The following is a 20,603-nucleotide window of genomic DNA, read 5'->3' on the forward strand; positions in this document are numbered from 1 at the left end:
GTGAGGAGAATTCAAGAGGACGTAACATGCAGGATTTGCGGCTGGTCTTTCAAAGGACATGTTTTCTCTGCTCCTCTCGTTTTGTCAGGACTGACATGAAAGGTTGAAGTAACACAGTTCGATAGGACTCGGGATGGATGATAAAGTAGAGCAGCAGAGAATGAAGCGCTTTGAATTGATCAGTTTAGAGGAAATCAGATATTTAGATGATGCTGTTCTTTGTTTTTGTTAAGATGAGTCAGTGGTGCTGTTTGTTGCATATCATAGGTTCTGTCCAAAGATGGATGCGCATGTAGCTTCTCCTTGTGGAGTTTGCACGTTTTCTCCATTTTCTACAACTTCCCACAATCGAAATACATGCTGGTTTGGTTGATGTGCAACTTTTGAGTTTGCCATTAAGTTGGAGTGTGCGTGGGTGATTGTCTTTCTCCCTGTGTGTGTTTGCCATGTGATGGACTTGTCCAGGGTGTACTCTGCCTTTCACTCAATGTCAGCTGGGACTGGCTCCTGCTCCCTCTCTTTAGTCAGAACTTATTCAACCACAAAAGTTGGATAAAGCAGGTTACTATATGAGGATATATTGATGCACTTTCCGCATTTACTCGGGATCAAGGTCCTTTCTCAGCAAAAAAAAAAAAGAAAAAGATATTTTCCAAATTGTCAACTCACGTTTTCAGTGAAAGAATAATTGAGATTGGAAACGATCGATAACAACATCACGACTCCACGTCCCCATCCTGTTCTGTTGTGCTTTTTCGCCAGAAAATTCTGCTTTACAGCAAATATGTGAAGACAGATTCATCCCCTCTATTTATAAAAAAAAGGCAGCATAATGAATTGCATTTTTTCATCCATTTGAAATGTTCTACATCATCATCTTGCTGACGGGTGACTCAGCCGTCTGCGATTTGTGCCGAATGTTAGACTTTGAGACAACTGGTCAACGCATGATGAAATATTTATATTCCACCATTGATCTGAGCAAAGACAGGGAACAGTAGTTGCTCAGGAAACCAACCATATATATATATATATATATATATATATATATATATATATATATATATATATTGCCTGCATATTTCAATCTGCATGTCTTTCATCGTCCTCTTTCTCTCATCCTTTCATCCACGCCCGTCTCACATCTCCACTCCTCACCCTCCATGTTCTCCACACGTCTCCCGGCGTTGCCTTAATTCCCAGCGTGTTTGTGGGTAATGCATACAGATGTGTGACATTATGTCATGACGACACAATGTGGCCCACTGAATGCGTCTCACCAGAAAAACCCGCCGTTTGATCCAGGTGTCAAAACAGACCGACACACGAGCAGCCGCCCTTTGTTCCAGCAGCGGAGGCTTGTATTCATACGACCGTCTTGTCTTCCTCATCCATTCTGTCCGGTCAATCATCCCCGCGCTTAAATATTAATGAGGCTTAATTTTGAATTAATGGCCAGAGATGATGACAACTGTGAAAGGGGGCTGACCAGGGATTATAATTAACATTTTAACGCAATCCTTCAGAAGATCATGCCTTATTATTCATGCCTGTTACAGCTGGATGTCTTTGCTACACGGCACTATTTGTTGTGGCTGTTACCTCGCGGAGAAAATCAAACATGGCTCTTCATTACTTCTTTGTGTCTTCACAGTGGCACTGAATGTCTGCAGAGGACTTGGAAGCCTTTTTGTGTTGGTTCTACTCGACGCCAAACTCTACTTGAGGTTGAGTTTAAAATATTCAAGTGGTAATTTTAGCAAAACTGGTACATACACATTTAATTTTTATTTATATGAGCATAAAGAAGCAAGACAACAATTTAAATCCATGATATACAGCAAAAGGCAGAACGTTTGTTTGTTTTAGGGCACACTACTTTGTCTCGGCATTCAGAATTTCTGTTCAAATTATTTTAAATGATATTGAATTATTCAACCTAAATATCTTTCACAAATAATAAAAAAAAAAAAACTTTTTTTTTTTTTTTATCAGTAAGAAACTTGTATCTGGTTCCATCTGCTGTGACCAGTTGCAAAAAGTCTTCCAGCAGTCTCAACCTATACTTGTAATTAATTGTTTTTCTGCTGCTCCATGATCAACAATATTCCTCCAGCCTCCATCACAGTGTGATACTCTGAGAGCTCGGCTGTGGTCAAGAAAGATGTGCAAAAGGTCACACCCACGACCCAGAAGGTCATCATCAGCTGCCCCTCATACTCCTGGATTTCTCAGGGGAACCACATCCGTCCTCAATCACTCCTCTTATCCAGCCCGTCTCATGTTTGACCTGCCGTCCTCAGGCAAGAGCTCAGTCAATAAAATAATTCACCTTACGACTAAGAAATCACTCTTCCTCTCGGCCATATGGATGCTGAATATACAACAATCTGGAATTCATCATTCATTTCATCGCATCGTCATAATGCTTCTTTTTCTTGGGCTCGCCTTTGTCTTCATGTCTTGGTTTCACACAATGTTTTATATTTGGTTTTAATGTTAACTTATTGTGTTCCCTGCACGTGTGCGCAAACCTGCTCCTGTAATCGTTTTTAAGTCAACTCTGACTGCGACAGTCTTTCTTTCTTTATAACTAATTCCCCACCACCACTCAGACTGACTTTTTTTAAGTCTCCTGAAGCTGCTTTGGTATGAATTGACCTCGCTCTCGGCCTCCACAGTCCTCCACAGCACGAGAGCCAGGTGAAGGGGACTCCAGAGTCAAGGTTTTCTACCTCTTTCAATGAAGTGTCAAGCAACTTTGTGCTCCCCTCCATTTATTTTTCCTCCGACCCACGAGTGTCACTCAGTAGCTCCGTTGCTCCCGTCCTGTCTCACATTTTCGTTCGCTCTTCTCTCCTCTTGCTTTCTCGACCTTCCCAGTCTCTTCCCACTCATATTTACTTGGCGGGCTTTTTTCCAGTTGAAGTTAGGCCTGTGCACCCAGTTCCCCTTTATCAAGCAGGTGCTTACTTTTCACATCCATAATCGGCAGAGGAACATGATCATTCACTTTCAGACTCTTATCAGTTTTATTTCGGTATCCACCACCATCTCCAGTGGGAGGCATCGGGCTTCACAGATTTGAAATGATTCATTATGTTCGCCGTCGAGTCGCTGACTGTGTCTTAGAACCAGATAGATACTGTGCAGATGGGCGCAGAAGTATTTAGCTGCTCTGAAGTTTAACTGCGACTGTTCTGAACAAAACTTTCAGAAAGAGCACGGGCAGTTTCACATCAGTGATTTCCTCAGTGTCACAGAATGTTTAAACTTGAGTGTGACCTGAGATGGAAACACAGATGAAAAGAAACCATTACCTTGTTGCAGTGAACATCGGAACACGTGTGTCATGTGGATGGTGTTGTTACCATGTGTAACCACCCAGCTGATGGTTTTGTTTTTGTTGCCTAAAGCCCAACAACCTGAGAGCATCGAGGTGTAAAAATGGCGGTCTGGAGCGTGCTTGTCAAATTGAGGCGTCATTCTGGAAGTGTGTGTCTCACTGTGAGCACGAGGAGAGCGTCTCTTTAAATTAGGCTTGACAACAGGAAGCGGCCGCACCTCATTTCCCTCCGGTCGTCTGTCAAACGTCCGCCGCTTTCTGCTTCCACGTGACTGCTATTGTGCCAACACAGTGTGTGTTTCCCTTCGCCTGATTCTCCCCGATCCGTACACTTCTGGTAAAATACCTGTTTTTCTTTGCTTCCTTCCTGCCGACCCTCCGCTGTCTTTCATGTTCACCGGATTGCCGTCCTTTTCCATTGGGACTTGAGGAGTGACGTTCTCTCCGCTGAGTGCTTCGCCTGGCAGGCAGTCTGTTGTGTTTCTTCTTTGTACCAGGAGCGAGTGGGGTGGGGTCCATCATGTGCTTCCTACGTGTCTGTCTCCCGTAAAATAAAACTCTGATACGGTTGAATAATTAATCACGACAAATTACAGATGCTTTGAAATCGTGCTGCCAAAACACAATTGACCCAATTCCGCTTGCAGCTCGACGGTGACTATTTCTAGAAGTCCGCCGATAGCTCTGTGCCCCTCGAGTGGAGGCCGAAACAAAGCTGTACGCGGTAGTTTGTTTTCATTGCTCGGCGACCCACACGACGAGAGCAAACGTATCTCCTGCCTTCAGATGTTTTGGTCATGAAATGAGGATCATCAGCATCACTCGCAGTCATGAAGCATCATGAGACCCTGCAGGATGATTCAATGAGAAATTCTACAGAGGCGGTTTTCCTCTTTTTGACCTCACGGCGGCGCTCATTTTGACTCAGCTTGGCCTTTCTTATGTCGTAGACAGTACTTTGTGTCGCTTTCAGGAAGCAGTTATAGAGAATGCTAATTTGACATTAGCATTAAAAATGTCCTGCTGCATGTAAATTTGATTAGATATGAAATTAATCTGGTATTCTACAAAAAGGACTTCAATAATTGTTCTGTCACTGTTGGTTGTCTCCCTTCCTTTGGGCAAAGTCATTCAATCTGTACAGCCAAGACTGTGTTCTATGTAACTCATCAAGATAAACAGGAAATAGAGGGTATTTTATATTGAAGCACATAAAAGGACTAAAGTCTTTTTAGGAGAAATAAGGACCTTTAACAGGCCTCTTTTTTGGGGGGGGATTCAGTCGGACGTCTAATGAGCTGACCTCACATCCAGAGATTCACTTAACAAGACAAAGACAAACACAGAACTCTCAGCCATTTAAGTGTTTTACAGATGAAAGATCAGGTAGAAAATGAATAAATTTCTTGTTCTAATAATGAAACTGCTACTTATTATATCAAAGTTTATTCACAGAGAGCACAGACTTTACTCACTTTCATTTCGCCACTACTTATTATAAACTTTAAGTGCACTATATTACTATTACAGTATATATCAAAAATGTCTGTTATTTGACATCTGTTTTCCTTATATACCTCTCAGGCTCACCTATTGCAGTGACATAACCCAACAGGGATATATGTTTTAACGGAAAAAAAAACTATTTTGCAATATTATCATTTTGAACCTTTAATTTTTAGCTGTTGCTTTTTTAGCCTAACGTATATTTATATTAAAATTTTTAAATCTTTCCCACATTGTTCATCTTACAAATTTTATTTTATTTATCTATAAAGTACATCAGGTTACACACTATATCTGTTTTTAATGGCACTGTTGTATATAATCTATATTCATTTGGTGTTATTTTTGTTATCACATAGTGTCTTATAACAACCTTTTCTACTTTTCTCTATGATATCAATCTTTTGGGTTTGTTTTTTTTAATTCATTTTATTTGTTTTCTACCTCAAGACTTTTGTAGTTTAGCAGTTCTCCTGTCGTTCGGTATATTTCTTTTTCCTTCTGTGCTCTACTGTAGGACAATGTTTGTCATAAATAAAATGTGTTTGTGAATGCTTAATGAGTATTTTTAATTTCAGTATTCCAGTTGAACTGTGATAACTCAGGTCTGAGTTTGTTTGTGGAGTCTTCTGATCTCAGTCTTTTCCTGTATCCTGTCATCAGGCAATAATCCACATACTTAGTTTTTTTGAATGCTGCCTGTCAGTGAATATATTATTTATTAATGTGGCACAAGGTTTGGTCATTCTTGGATGAAGGTTCATATTGTACATTGTATAGATAAATTCATGAGTAATTTTTTGTTTCTATTTAGAGTTTTAGGGATGGATATTAAAACATCTATACTTTGTGTGAAGTTGCGTGATACTTTACAGTCCAGTTCCTGCTAATCATTGAAAGTTTGCTGATCATATTATCATCTGACTAAAATCTTTTTCAGTCATAAGATTTAAGCATGTATGAGGAGCTTGTACCTCAGTTTATGTCTTTAAAACAAGCATGCATGGATTTAATTTCATTTTTTGGTAGATTCCCACAAAGAGGAGCTTCATTATCAGTAGTGGGGACATTTGAGTCGATCTGCACCAAATTTCCGGGTCTCGGTTTGCCTGAATTATGTTCTCATCCTTAATCATCATATACATGATTGATTTACACTTTTAAATGTTGCCATTCACAAATTATTAACTCACGGAAGTGCGATCACTTTCATTTCTGCCGAGCCGTCATCCACTGTGACTAATTCTGGAGTCATACTTTTGTAATCTTTGCCTGAAGATAATTAAAAAAATGAACTGTGCCAGAAAGCAAACTATTTTTGCTTCTGAATGTCCCCATTGCAGGGAAACTTCATAAGTGTGTTGTTGCTGTTTTGCTCCCAGAGCTCAGGGTGGATGTTTGACATCAGACAGACGTGGAAGTAATCAACCTAATGAATGAAACAAATTTAAACCAAAGGGACTCAGATCGTATACTTTATTTATTTTTTTATTTTTTTACTTGGCTGCAGTAATGGACCGAGCTATTTGTGGGCCCTTTTGCCTTGTCAAGGTCAGGCTGCTGATGTACCTTGTCAGGCGCTGCTGGCTGCAGTGTTTTGACAGTAGAAGCAGTAGATATAACATTGACAGAAAAGTAAAGAAGAATAAGGCCTGAAATGTGGATGTCAGTTTTTAAATATTGAAGGCATTTGTTTCATATCACCAGGCATAATAATGTTCAATTTTGATATATAATCAGGCGTGTTTTGTGACTTGAACCAGGGGTGAGAGCGCTAACCACCTCGGGTATATATACTAGAACAGTCTGTATTGAAATGACAATGGATTGCAGTCTGAGTCATTCTTCATTCAGGGACAACAAAATGAAAGCTTAAACAGACAGCTTCATCATGAGTGTGAAAAGAAAGAAGGTTGTTGACAACAATGAACCGATACAATCTTAAACTCTTAAGTCTGCAGCCTCATAAAAAAAAATTAAAAAAAAAATTAATCTCATTGTTTGTCTACTTGCACTCTGGCAAAGCGTGGACCACACACCGCAGACGTTGTTTTTCAAGGAAATCTACAGAGAAAAGTGCAACTCAATCGTCATGCTAATGGTCTGTAAAAGCTGAAGATGAGTCGATGCTCAAAAAGACTGAACACACACAAAAAAGAAAATCAGTTACTGCACATTTAAAAGATCAGCTGAGCTGTTTGTAGAGAGAGTTGAAGTAACTGGGGTGACATTTATGTACATCTTCGTGAATTTGTGTTTGGTGTGGCAAATGTTGGGAATTTGATTCTCCTCTGATATTCTACAGGTTGTTCTTTGAGGCTGATTTGCACTTCAACCAATTCTAATCACACGATGGTGCTCCTTTATGTAAATCATAATCCAATCGAAACTAATATGATATCTCTAATTATATTGTAACATTTGGGATTTTTTATTTTTTTATTTTTTTATTTTAATTGGCGGGGAGGGTGCATTTGTAATGATTCATTCATAAATTGCAGACGCGGTAACAGACTTACTGCAGAGCGATGAACAAAATACATGGTGAGCAGACTGCCACAGTGCTCGGGCTCTGTGAATTCCTGGGTTGTTTGCCTCTGTGTCTGGGTAACGTACTGTCCTTTGAAATGACGGGAACTTGGCCCTGCTGTGTCTGCAGTATAAATATCCAGCGACTCTCTCACCCTGTCTCACTCTCCCTCCATATACGCTCTCCTTCTTACTTTTTGTGCTCGTATTGTGTAAATATCTCTGTCACCAGCCCTCAATGTGAATCGCTTTCATGCATATAGAGCAGGACAGCGAGCGTGTGTGTGTGTGTGTGTGTGTGTGTGTGTGTGTGTGTGTGTGTGTGTGTGTGTGTGTGTGTGTGTGTGTGTGTGTGTGTGTGTGTGTGTGTGTGTGTGTGTGTGTGTGTGTGTGTGTGTGTGTGTGTGTGTGTGTGTGTGTGTGTGTGTGTGTGTGTGTGTGTGTGTGTGCGTGTGAAAACGTTCTGCAGTCAAATGAGTACAATGTGTTCAAGACAGCATCAGTCTATTATATAAAACACTTAATGCCTTCGGGAAAAAAATGTATGCAGATCTGCTGTCTAACCCTCGAAAATCTGGTTTGTAAATCAGTCTGAACCCTCCAGTGTCCCGTTTAATGCTGTTTCACTCCGGCTCTGTCCACAGGGAGGTCGCCCAGATTGACCAGTTCCTCCAGGAGACGGCGGCACGTGAAGCCAATGCTAAGGTGCGCCTGCAGCAGTTTATCGAGGAGCTCCTGGACCGAGCCGACCGCGCTGAAAAACAGCTGCAGATCATCAGCAGCTGTGGCACCACACCGAACGGCAGCCTGGGGCGCTGCAGCCTGCAGGCCTCCAAGGGCAACGGACGCCAGGTGGAGATATAATAATCATCACTGTGAAAAGCACTTTTTCAGTTTGCTTTTCCCTACATCTTGTTGAGTTTATATCGTATTAAGCCTGTTTTTGTGACATACTTTACCTGCGTTAATGAAGGAGTCATCTACTCTGCATAACAGAAACATATCGGGATTGTTTTTAAACATCGCAGGTCTTTAACAGGTCCCAAGATGTCATGTGATTCTTTATTTAGTGTGAGTCCATTTTGCCTCATAGCTAAAAAGGTTTATTTGACCTTTTCTCAAATAGCAACAAATATAATGAAATTAAAATATATGCGAGAATATATAAGTGTAATAAAGAGCATCATTGAGTCAAGTAAGTTGAAGAAGCGGGATCACAGAAATGTTGACGTTTGGTATTGGAGTTGTTGTATTTGAAGCATGCAAACATGTTGACATACCCAGCTGGGGTTGCCATGTGTAACTGTTGTCAACGTGACTTTTATTTAATGTTGCAGAGACACGTTTTTGCTTTATGATGAACTGGTGAGGTGTTAGCTGGATTAAAAAAAAAAACATAGAGGATGTATGGCTGGAGAAAAATTGGACTGAGGTCTGACACGTTCTTAAACATTGACCTGATAAAATGTAAGACTGGTTCAAAACCATGGTCAGTAATGTTAGTTTTACTAGACTGTACTCTTGCTTGCTGCAGTGTTTTTGTTTCTGTCCAGCCAAATGAGCATATGTGAGGTCAAGCACTGATATTCGATGATGAGGACCTTCTGGTTCACTCCATGTTTGAGGTTGAGGCTTTCATTTTTGAAACATGTGATTATTCCACTTTGAAATGCTCCTCGGAGGTGAGGGATTTGAAAAGTGAAGAATTAACCATAACCATGTCAAGCAGCTCAATCCTACTTGAAGTGAAGCGTAGGAATGACCTTTTACAAAAAAAAAAAACCTTTACATAAATAAAGATTTGTTTGAAATAAAAAAAAAAAAAAGATTCTGACCAGTTCAGAGAGGAAAGGCTGCTAACTGCACTTTATTCTGAACTACAATGTTATGTTTAATGGTGAATTACAATTATTGGCAGTGTTCAATGGCATGTCAGTGTCGCCTTTTATGAGTGATTAGATCGTGACAGAAAATATGGCGAAACTCTTAATTGTGGAGTGTAAATGAATTGATACAAATTAATTTAGATGTTCTAGTTTTCAGTTTTCATTATTCCTCTGTAAAGGTTTTGATAAAAAAAAAAACGATCATCATAAAATGATCGGAAAACTAAAATAAATCAACAACTTTTATTCTGGTTAATACACTCCTTTAATTTCCTGAAATGTTTTGTCTTCTGCAGTTCGCTGGGAGCATCAATTCGTTTGTCAAAAAGCAGGTCAGCAGGAAAATCTATCATTCAGCCAACATGGTTTCATAAAAGTTCTTCTACTTGTTTCAAAGGAAGTCAGTTTGTTTTGTGTACATCCTACTTTCCTTGATACGACTTATGTTGTTATTGGCGCTCTGTAATTGAATTGATAAGATGTGCCAGTGTAACGTTTCACTGATATCAATCAACTTAAACCTGACCAACACTCTTGGACCAGTGGAGAAAAAAAAATATATATAATCAATATTTTTTTCCAAACACTATTGTGGTACTGGAACTGTGAAAGGCCTTTAAAGGCATTATTGATTTTTTTTTTTTTTTTTAATTTATCATTTAAACTAAGGGTACAGATTCTCACTTTGGGCTGAGATGAACTACTGTACATATATTCAGCTGTCATGAACGATGTGTATGAGATTGTGTTGTGATCGAGCGGTGCCTTCTTTCCAAAGGATCATAAATGTGGGGGACTCATGTTCACAAGGTGACATACACGACTTGATCCCCGCCTGTTTAGCATTCAGCCTCGGAGCTGCTGCAGAGTGCACCCTCAGTGTACCTTCATAAAAAGACATTACTGCTGCGGAAACTGCAGTTCGGCTCTGCTGTCTGTGAGTCCAGTACTTGAACTGTACTAGTTTTCTCCTTTGATCTGCTTTATTACGCAATAATTATAAAAAAAAAAAAAAAAAAGGCTCACAAGCAGGCAGCTTCTGTTCTTAAAATGCCACTTATTCAAATTATTATCCAACACTTCTAGAAAAAAGGTGACCCGCTTCACATTGCACAAATGTGCATGCTGCCATGGAAACCACTTCTTGCTCTCGCTCAAGGTTTCAGCACGAGTTTCAATCCGATGTGAGGTGCTACAGATCTGCCTGACTGAAATTCATGGCTTTATTAGTTGAGTGATCCTGAGTAAATATCTTTTGCTTTGATCGCCATCGCTGAGCGCGGAGATACTGCTGGGTAGCCTCGGCTCGCTAACGCGATGTGTTCATACGGTCACTGGCAGCAACGGCAAGTCAGCGTTCTTGTGCTTTTGTGGGAGAAAAAGGGTTTCAGGCTTTTCAGGATGCTTTCTTTCGAATGAATTTGCAGCTTATCAGAGGAAAACATAATATAAATAAGGACAAAGTGGAAGAAAAAGCTCAAATTTAAAAAAAACCTAAATAGATTGTTTTTAAAACAGGATATCATGCAAATGTCACAAAAACACATTCAAATGATGGATGGATGGATGGATGGATAGATGGATAGATAGATAGATAGATAGATAGATAGATAGATAGATAGATAGATAGATAGATTTAACTGGCTCTCTGCCTGGATATGTACAGTAAATTATATTTTGGGATGTTGCAGTGGGTGAATATTAAAGTGACCGAAAATAAATGCACATTCTTGTGTTTTAAGCTTGGTTAGAGCGCCACCTGGCCTGTGATTGACCCCAAATGTCTCTAAAATTAAACACCCTCCATTCGGAGCTAAACGTCTGTCACTTTCATGACTGCATGATTGTACCATATTAAAAAAAAACTGTGAATAATGGACGTGACAAGTACAAGTGCGGAGTCACACTGCTTGGCACCTTGTGTCACCGTCAAGGGAAGCCCAGAGATGTCACACAACCAACCACGCACCTTCACTCTCCGACTCCACGTCGTTCTGCACGGAATGAGAAGGTCGCCCTTATCTCCTAGGAGACAGGATGTAGAGCTACAGAGGTATTTTGGGAACTGACAGTGAGAGAACGACACGCACAGCTTGTTTTTGAATCACTTCAGGTTGTATTGCACTTGTCATTCAGGATAAATGGGGAAATTAGCTCAAATTGATAGTTATTTGGCGTAACGTCGACAAAAGAGCAGAAAATAGAGACACATCTGCCACCAGAGTCACCTTCTGATGAGTGTGTTTTATCATCTCCAGTTCTCATGGATGTGTCCCAGTCTGTCTTCACTGCAGTCTGTCCAGGAACAAGAGCCACAAATGCTGTTTACCTATTTTCTTAGTGGTCCATTTTCTCTGGCAGCAGGCCAGAAACAAGCTGCGCGAGTAAAGCAGAGGGGAGGGAAAAAAAAAAAAAAGGTGAGGCAGGAACCGTGTCTGTGTTTGTGCTCATTTTCCCTCAGTGGCATGTTGCTGGTCTGGTACACAGAGTTCCACCTGGCACCGCTTTACACGCACGCACGCACACACGCACACACACACACACACACACACACACACACACGCGCGCGCGCCATGCACACTTGAGTGCACAGGCAGCTTTGACTGATGTGTGAAAGAGTGACTGGGAGGATATTGCAGAGAGTGAGAGATTGCACACCTACAACCAAAAACATTTAATAACTCTCACCTGCTGCCAGAGATACAACCAAATATTTTGTTGAGTGTCGGGGGTGAAGCTGAGAATCTAGGAATCTATCTTGGAACGTTGATGGAAGTACTGAATGACCTGTCACTCCGTTCCATTCGATATGTTGACTCCCAACGGCACTGATATGACGAAGGATTTCTTTTTTTTTTCAATCATCAGTTTGTTATTCCTCATAAATGTAGTGGCTCTCACGAAATTGTTTTATTAAATCTATTGGGGCCAAGCTTCATGCACTATTTATAGAATTGAAATTTACATTGATATATGGAATGTTTCCCTCTTCCACAGTGCCAATAACCTCCTGTTTGAAGTTTCTCTATTGTTTCATTCATTTATTGTTTTGTTTTTTAAAATATATTAAAAGAAAATTAATTCACAAGAGCTTTTTAATATGGGTCAGCCCATGATATTTTATAAAGCAACACTTTTCCTGTAAAATATTTAAAGTTTTAAGTGATGTCAATGGTTGACACAGTGATGTAGAGGTTAGTACTTTCACCTCATAGAAAGAAGTCCCATGTTTGATTCTGTGTGAGATTTCTCCTGGTGTTTATTACTGTGTCTGCTGTAACACAAGAGAGAGACATGCTTGCTGATTAAATCTCGGCTCTAAAGCTGCCACAGGTGTGTAGGTTTGTGTGGATGATTGATAAATGGAGAATAATAAATGTGCGACCCGAACTCGAATGGAGTTGTATAGAATATATGGCTGACCTCATAAATAGTGGCTGCGGATTTACCGCTACGACTATTGGTGGGGCCGTTTTTATGTTTTGTGACAACAGTGTAATAGTGCTGGTTAGTTCTGATGTCCTCGGTCTATGGGGATGCTACAATAGAAAATATTAAATATTATAAAACAACAAAAACAAGAGGATTTTGTCTCTGGCAAACATTAAACCACATAAATAACATGAAAATAAATGAAAAATGGAAATTTGTGTTTGGTGGATTCATATTTGTTGGCAGATATTTTTCCTGGGTCATTTACTCAGATGCTTTATCAAATGTTGTGCTCATTTTATAAGCTGGAAACTGACTTAAGATGAAGCCTCATCACCAACACATCAACGGTTTATAAACAGTTATACATGTAAGACGGGGAGTGTTGTTGACTTTGTATTGATTGTATTCTGTTTGATGAAAATCTGACCTGCCTGAGCCAGAAGTGTGTTTGAAGACTGATAACTGAAAAACATGATTTCATTGTCTTTCCTTTGGGAATCTATTAAACCATAAGTCTTTAGAAGTGGTTTTATTGCTTGTACTGACTTACTGTGGCAGGAGTTCGATGTAGTGTTTTCTGCTGGAGTGTGATAAAATATGCATGCTCTCGACCATAGTTTTATAATTACAGTCAAAACTCACATGTCGGCTTTATTTGTGGAATGATTTAATAGTATGTGGAAAAGGTGTGTTTTGGAGTTTCTGAGTGCACATTTACTTATATAGAACACACAGCATATTTATCTCACAGCTCCTAATGATCAAAACACGACAATCTTGAACAAATTATGAAGAGCTGGAGTAGGAAACCCATGGAGAGTCATGTTATTGATGAAAAGCAGCGACGACAACTGAATGCATGGAGAGTAAAGAGAGGAGAGAGCTCAGTTTATGAGAGGATGTCAATCACAGTGTGAACTATAACAGCTTTACTAAGAAAATAGTCCCTGGGCCCGATCTGAGATGTAGAGACGGTATCACCGCCTTGAACGGACACCGGAAGTTGATTTCACAAGAAAGGAAGCTGAGAGTTTAAAGCTCTGCTTTCTTTACCATGTACTATACCTACAACACAAAAAGAGAGAAATTTTTTTTTTTTAAATCAGTGGCTTCAAACTGCCACATTTCTATGTGACGCTTCAGTATGAAGCAAAAATGAAAAGCGTGAGACTCTCTGAACATGTGTTTGTCTGCTTTGTCCATCCAGAGAAACTCCAGCCTCTCTGGGAGCACAAGGGGAATGTACCAGGTGTCAGAGAGACGCTCCTCCCCCAGCACAGGGTAAGTCACCGCCGCCCGGCTGCCGCACGACATCTCACACAGACTCACTCTCTTACCTCAAGTAATGACACGTAATCAATCATGACGCTCCCTCGCTGGAACTTTTAGGCAAGAAAAAAAAATTTAATCCAAGACTTTATATACCCACTCAAATGCAGTGTAATTAAGACTGTGTATGTATGCTGTATCATCAGATAACTGTGAAATATGTGTTTGTTCTCTTGTTTCTTGGTCCATCAGGATATTTCATAGCTCTTGGCTGTCGCTGAAAGTAGTGTAGCTCATTTTTCTTAGCGAAGCAGGGCACCTGGAGTGAAATCCAATCTCAGTGTTGTTGAGACGGAGTCCCCGAGCTTCAAACCACGTCCACTGCACTCGCCGGTCGTGGCCTTTGGAGAGCAGTTAGATCTGAGCTGAAATGTTTGTTAGCACAGTCGAGACTATAACATTTACTTTAGAAAAAAAAAAAAGAGCAAAACAAGGAAAACTGTGAAAACAGGTACTACACTTTGTCATTTTCTGTATTCCTTATAGTGTATTCCATTTCCCAAAAATGTTTGCCCCAGCTATAAAATGTAAAATAACAATACAACAAATGTGTTTTTTCAGACAATTTTATGAAAAATGTATTACTTTTTTTGAATTTCTTGACAGTGACAGATCTAAAACTAAATGGGCACAGGCCATTAATTTAAAACAAAAAACAACAACAACAACAACATACATCACAAAGTCTCCTTCTCAAGGATGAACACAGTTTGTCAGAGCTACAAAAATAACAGAAATTTGCGTGAAAATGATTACTCTCGTCAAATTGGAGAGTTTTATTTGTCTGTTACAGTCATTGTGAAACAACACTGTCAAACGACTCGTTGAGTGCACCTTCTTAAGTTAACTTCTTAAGTTTAATTTCAGTTTTGTCTTCGTCGGTTGTATATTTGGAGGAATTTGACTGAAGCACGCTGACTAAACGCGTGAGGTGCTCTTTTGAACTTAAAGTAAGAGACATTAAATTTTTAAGTAGTTCAGGCTTTTGGCATTTCCATACAAGTATGAAGTATGAGGCCCAGTGCTATGTGATGGAATAGATCCTAGTTTTAGTCAGAGACTCTCACTTTGTAGCAGCACTCATATGCAGGTGGGATGTCTCACTACTGAGGCGCCATTGAAGTATTTCTGGGTCTCGGTTGGAGATTTCAGCCACATGGTCATGCCATAATCTCTGACTAATACCCCTGTCATCCCCAGTTGGTATGTGAATGTGTTTCCTTCTGTGACGTCAAACCGAACCTGTCAGGCCTTCCAGGCTAAATCATACACATACATACATGCATACATACATGCACACACACTGACCCGAAAAGAACTTTTCATGCCTCCTGTCTATAGTTATTAATAGATGTTTGCCTCGAGTTGTAAGAGAAGCCATCTTCTCAGATAGCAACAGTGATTTATTGGCATTGACTTCATGGAAAATGAGAATAATTTCACTTCACGCATCACATTTCTTCTGGCAACATTTCAAACTCAATGGCTCTTTTTTGCATTTCCATCCATCTTCGTTCCCACTTAGTCTGTGCAGTGTCGTGGTGGCAGTATGGACTGCAGGGGAGCCCCGACATCTCTATTCCCCCCCCCCGTAACTTCTTCTACCTTTTACCTCTTCGGCAACCCAAGCTGCTCCCAGACTAAATTTGAGATATAGTCTCTCTAGTGAGTCCTGGGCTGACCTCAGAGGCTCCCCTTATTCGGAGGTCTCTGGTAAACCTCTAATGGGAGGCGACCGGGGGGGGGGGGGGGGTGTCCTAATGGCATGACTGAACCATCTCAACTGGCTCCTCTCAATATGGAGGAGCAGTGCCTCGACTTTGAGTCTCTCCCGGATGGCTAAGCTCCTCATTCTCATCAGGTATCACAATCTCATCAGGTATGCACCATTATCACCACTCTGTTTAAAAATAAAAAAATAAAAAAAAATCAACACTATAAGTGCATACCCTTTACCCTCTTTGATTTCAAACATATTACAAAAACCTTAAAGAAAAATCTAAATTTGTAAGTATAATTCATCACTGTGATTGTGAGTTGCTGGCAGTCCCATTTTTCACACCATACTCAGACAAGAACAATGCTTTCAGCACTTAAAATCTTACACTCTCTGTGTTAGGCTGTTCATATTGATTCAAGCATCCATAAACAACACAGTACAAGGAGGCATGAGGCAGTGTGTTTCCCAGTGATTATTGAGGAGCTTTATATATACACTCGGATGCTAATTTGCCTCGTGGATGTGCTCTGAGATCAGGTTTCTTCTCGTTCGAAGGAAATGTTTCCTCCATTCTATTGCCAAGCGCTCAATGAAGTGGGAACTGTCTCCTTGTTATGTGATAGCGGTTGAGCACGCATCACCTTGCGTGTTGCACATTATGCCGATTCAATGTTGACAAAACAATGAGGCATATTGCTCATATCAATGTTTACATGGAGCTCATTAGACTGCAGTGACTTCCTGATTTGTCTTCAGCTGGCACTTCCTGAGCCGTAAACAGACATCACTGCTCTGATTTTTACAAGACACGAACTGATGTTTTTCACCAGCAAATGCATTTAAACCTCATCTTCCACTAACAAAAGTACCACCTGATTCTCTTTCATTTTAAATGCACACAAATGCTTTATAACACAAGGAAAAAGAGGAGACAGCAGTGAGAGAGAGAGAGAGAAAGAGTGAAATCAGAGAAAAAATGTCCTACTTTTAAGAGGCTGGTATTTGTAACTGCTATTCTCATGTGAGCTGTGAAGTTATTTTAAGTACTGTATCAGTTCATGCATGTATGGAAGTTGATTTTTACTATGAGTCCTCTGAAATACACCTGTTTCATTCCAGCGGTTTGTGGCAGTGGACCAACGATCGACTTTACCGTCTGAATTAGATACCAACACAAAAGTAAAAGAAAATTGAGACAAAAATAATAATTTGGCACTAAAAGAGATCCGAGTCTGACATTGTGAATAGAAAGTTGTTAGTAATGTTGATTATAAAAGGCTAAATTACATGACTGTGAAACCCTTTTTGCAATAATGCTCTTACTTATTGCAGATTACTATTCTGCAATAAGTAAATGAGTCAACATGTAAACCACGGCTGGTATTATTGACACCGGTAGTTTATACAAAAACCCAATGGAGATAAACCAGTTTTTGTGATTATAACTATTAAATGGTAAATAAAAAATAGTCCCATTTTGTCTTGTTATGCATCTGAACACAACTGAGTGTCTGACATGACCATCCTGAGCTCCAGCAGGGGTGGTGCTTTGAGACGTACTGTCATCAGCAAACAAACGTGGAGAAAAGTGGTCATGCGTCACGTCAGAGGCGTCAATATTTGGGCTTTGACCTCCACATCACTCACTCGAGCTTGAGCTTTAGCATCGGCTAAACTGGTCATCTCAACATATTTTTTAAACCTCCTGTTCACTGTAGGAGGATTGCCTCGTCTTCACAGCGTCATGACAACGCCCAACAGCTGCCTTGTTGCTTGTTTCTTTTTGTCACTACTTTATTGATTTTTTATTTTTTTTATTTTATGATTTCTCATAAGTGCATTCTCCTACGGGAATACTTCAAGAGACCAAAATGTAATAATAACTGATGTATCTTCACCTAAACTTATTGAGTGAATCCTTCATCGGGCTGAGCGACAGCGCTGACAGCTCAACGAATGTTTCACAGCCACTCCACCACAGTCAAACAATGTGCGCATTTATCACAATTAAATGTGATATAATAAGAATTTCTTTTCCAAGGACATCTTATTTTCAGTTAGTAGTATCTCCTTTATTTTTAAGGAGTACGTTGTAATTGTGATCAAGCACCATCAGAGATATCGTTGTTCAGCAATGTGAGAGTACAAATAGATCATTGAACTGAAATTAGAATCGACATCAGTTAGAGGGTTTCTTTCTGTTCTATCAATGACCAAATCTAATATTTCACAAATGTTAAGGAGAACCACCAATTTGTACCTCTCAATATTACTAATCTACACATTATAACTCCTCAGTTTCACCCACTGAAACATGGAGAGAATTATAATTATTTACCAAGCAGCAAGTGTTATTTTTCGTCTTCTTGTTTCTACTGGTTTCCCGCAAACGTACAAGATTGGTTTAGTCAAACAATCTCTTTTAAAACCACAACCTGACAACTTCACAGAGGTATTTATATGTAAATGAGTCAGAGCTGTTAACTGTGGCTTCACGTTGGATCAACAAACACGAGCTTCAGCTATTTTTATTTATCTCAATAGCAGAAAGCCAACAGACACTTTCCCCTGAAGATTCCGGTCGTGTCTGTTTCTATTGGATCTCGTTGGTCATTATTCCGCCTGCAGTTCATGTTGTTATGGGGCATTCAAGTATTTCGTTATCCTTACAACTGTTGTATATTTATAGTGGACCGCCTTCTGCTTTCCTGCAGAGCATCTGGGAGGGTGAAGTCCATGTCACAGGGCTCTGGAGGTTACGACAGCGACAGCGTTGAGATGCATCCCATGGAGGACTGTCCCGAAGCCCAGTACTATCACATGCAGTGCCGACTGGGCGAGGCAGGCTACGAACGCTCCCCGGGATGCGCGTCGAGAAACTGGGGTCTCCGCAAACAGGCAATCCAGAACTGGCAGCGGCGACCGTACAGGAACAGCACCGAGGGCGAGGAGGGAGACGTGTCCGACGTTGGATCCCGAACCACCGAATCTGAAGTGGAGATGTGGGAACAAGAGAGGAGAGCTGTGGCTGAGGTCCAGCAGTCTGCCGCACCCTATTCTCACCACAGCAGGGCGGCGTACCGCCCCAACACAAGTAAGGGCTCTCTGGGAAGCTGTTAAGAGCACTAGAACTGGTTATTCTTAGAAATCCCCATCATGAGTCGCACATGCTCTCTCTGCAGTCTAATACCCAGCCAGATGCTCAGACACGTCAGAGCAAGAGTTCACAGAATAAAGGGCTCACAAAATGACCACAGGGGAAGCGATGAATGTGGATCTGAGTCGTATTTGTCGTAATATTGTAATAATGTTTCAAATGGCTCATGAACCAAAAATAGGCTATTTTTCCAAACTCGCCTATGAGCTAATGGAGAGAGAATTCCTCAACGTAGCTGCATGTCTTTTAAACACCGACATACCAGTGTATCAGGGGTTAACAAAGCAGGGGCAAAAGGAGTACCCAACCACCATGTGTGCCCTCCACAACTTTATCTCAGTAGCTGATGTTTTAAGGCTCTAATTTGTTAGCAATTTTGTTTTACATTGCAAGCTATTATTGGTAACAGAGTTTGACAACTATGGGCCTCAACTGTTGATCCTCTTTGGTTCTGCACGAAAGCTTATTTTACTATTTTAATTGTTCTCAGTTGCATTTGCAAAACAAATTCATTCATAAAATATACATTGAAATACATTTCCCTAAATGTACTTTCTGCCCCCCCCCCAGGGGAGGACCATCTCACACATTAAGAGTATCTGTAGTAGATGAAATGTAGACAAATAAGAGCCAGCTTTGTGGCAGAGATTGCAGAAGCAACTCAAGTCATTTTCAAAGATGGTTTGTTGCTATTTTTATAATCTAGTCCCACGTTGCTCTACGTGTTGTTTCTCTGTGATATTGTCTTAATTCCTCCCCATAAAGTAAGCTTTGTGTTGAGCACAATTCAGATCCGCCATAGGGTATGCATTGCTGTCAACTTTTGGAACTCGCTGCTGCTTTTATTCCACCTGCTGTCGGGTTTATAAATACAAGGTGAACCCCGGGCGGTCCTAGAGGGAGCGTAACTGGGCCAGAGATCTGTGACAAATTCACACAAACAACTTACGGCTGCCCCGTTAAGTGAAACGCCGTCCTCCACGTAACGCTCAACATGTTCCTGGCATTCCTGTGCTCTGACGTTGTTCTCCTTATTGGGAGAGTCTCTGCCAGGTTTTATATGGTATGTATCTGCATGACCACAGCTTTTTTCTCAGCGTGCAACACACAGCCTGGCTTTTTTAGTTCAGTTGGAAATCTTGAGCGTAGGTGGTGTGTGTGTGTGTGTGTGTGTGTGTGTGTGTGTGTGTGTGTGTGTGTGTGTGTGTGTGTGTGTGTGTGTGTGTGTGTGTGTGTGTGTGTGTGTGTGTGTGTGTGTGTGTGTGTGTGTGTGTGTGTGTGTGTGTGTGTGTGTGTGTGTGTGTGTGTGTGTGATGGATAGAAAGAGAGAGGAAGAGAGAGTGAAAGTGTAAGCAACGGTTCATAGCCCTGATGGTTTCAAGCAGACGCCTTCCAAGGCCAAAAGATGAAATGAGTCATCTCAGAGCAATCTTGCTGGGAGGAATAAGCCCGGCCTGGATTGGACACATGGTATCAGGCAATAGATAGCAGCAGAAAGGAGCAGAAGAAGAAGAAAAAAAAAAAATTATGTAATTTCTGTTGTTGTTTCGTTGAGGTCTGGCGCCACCATGTGACAGAATAGCTATTGACCAATAGTAACACTGGCAGCTGGAGGTTACTGAGTAGGTTGACTGGATTCTTGATTCTGGTGTTTATTGCAGCCTGCACCCATCCCATATGCTGGCAGGGTACACC

At 40.7% G+C, this 20,603-nt stretch overlaps 1 protein-coding gene across 1 annotated transcript in view; it reads left to right on the plus strand.

The window, feature by feature from the left end:
• Positions 1-20,603, plus strand: part of fbxo41 (F-box protein 41) — a 52,011-nt gene that overhangs the window by 23,243 nt on the left and 8,165 nt on the right. Inside the window, exons 4-6 of the mRNA XM_080520163.1 lie at positions 8,026-8,233; positions 13,910-13,983; positions 18,466-18,845. Of these exons, the coding sequence (XP_080376289.1) occupies positions 8,026-8,233; positions 13,910-13,983; positions 18,466-18,845 (662 nt within the window). The remainder of the gene's footprint in view (positions 1-8,025; positions 8,234-13,909; positions 13,984-18,465; positions 18,846-20,603) is intronic.

This window comes from Blennius ocellaris (genome assembly GCF_963422515.1).
Source record: "Blennius ocellaris genome assembly, chromosome: 3".
NCBI lineage: Eukaryota > Metazoa > Chordata > Actinopteri > Blenniiformes > Blenniidae > Blennius > Blennius ocellaris.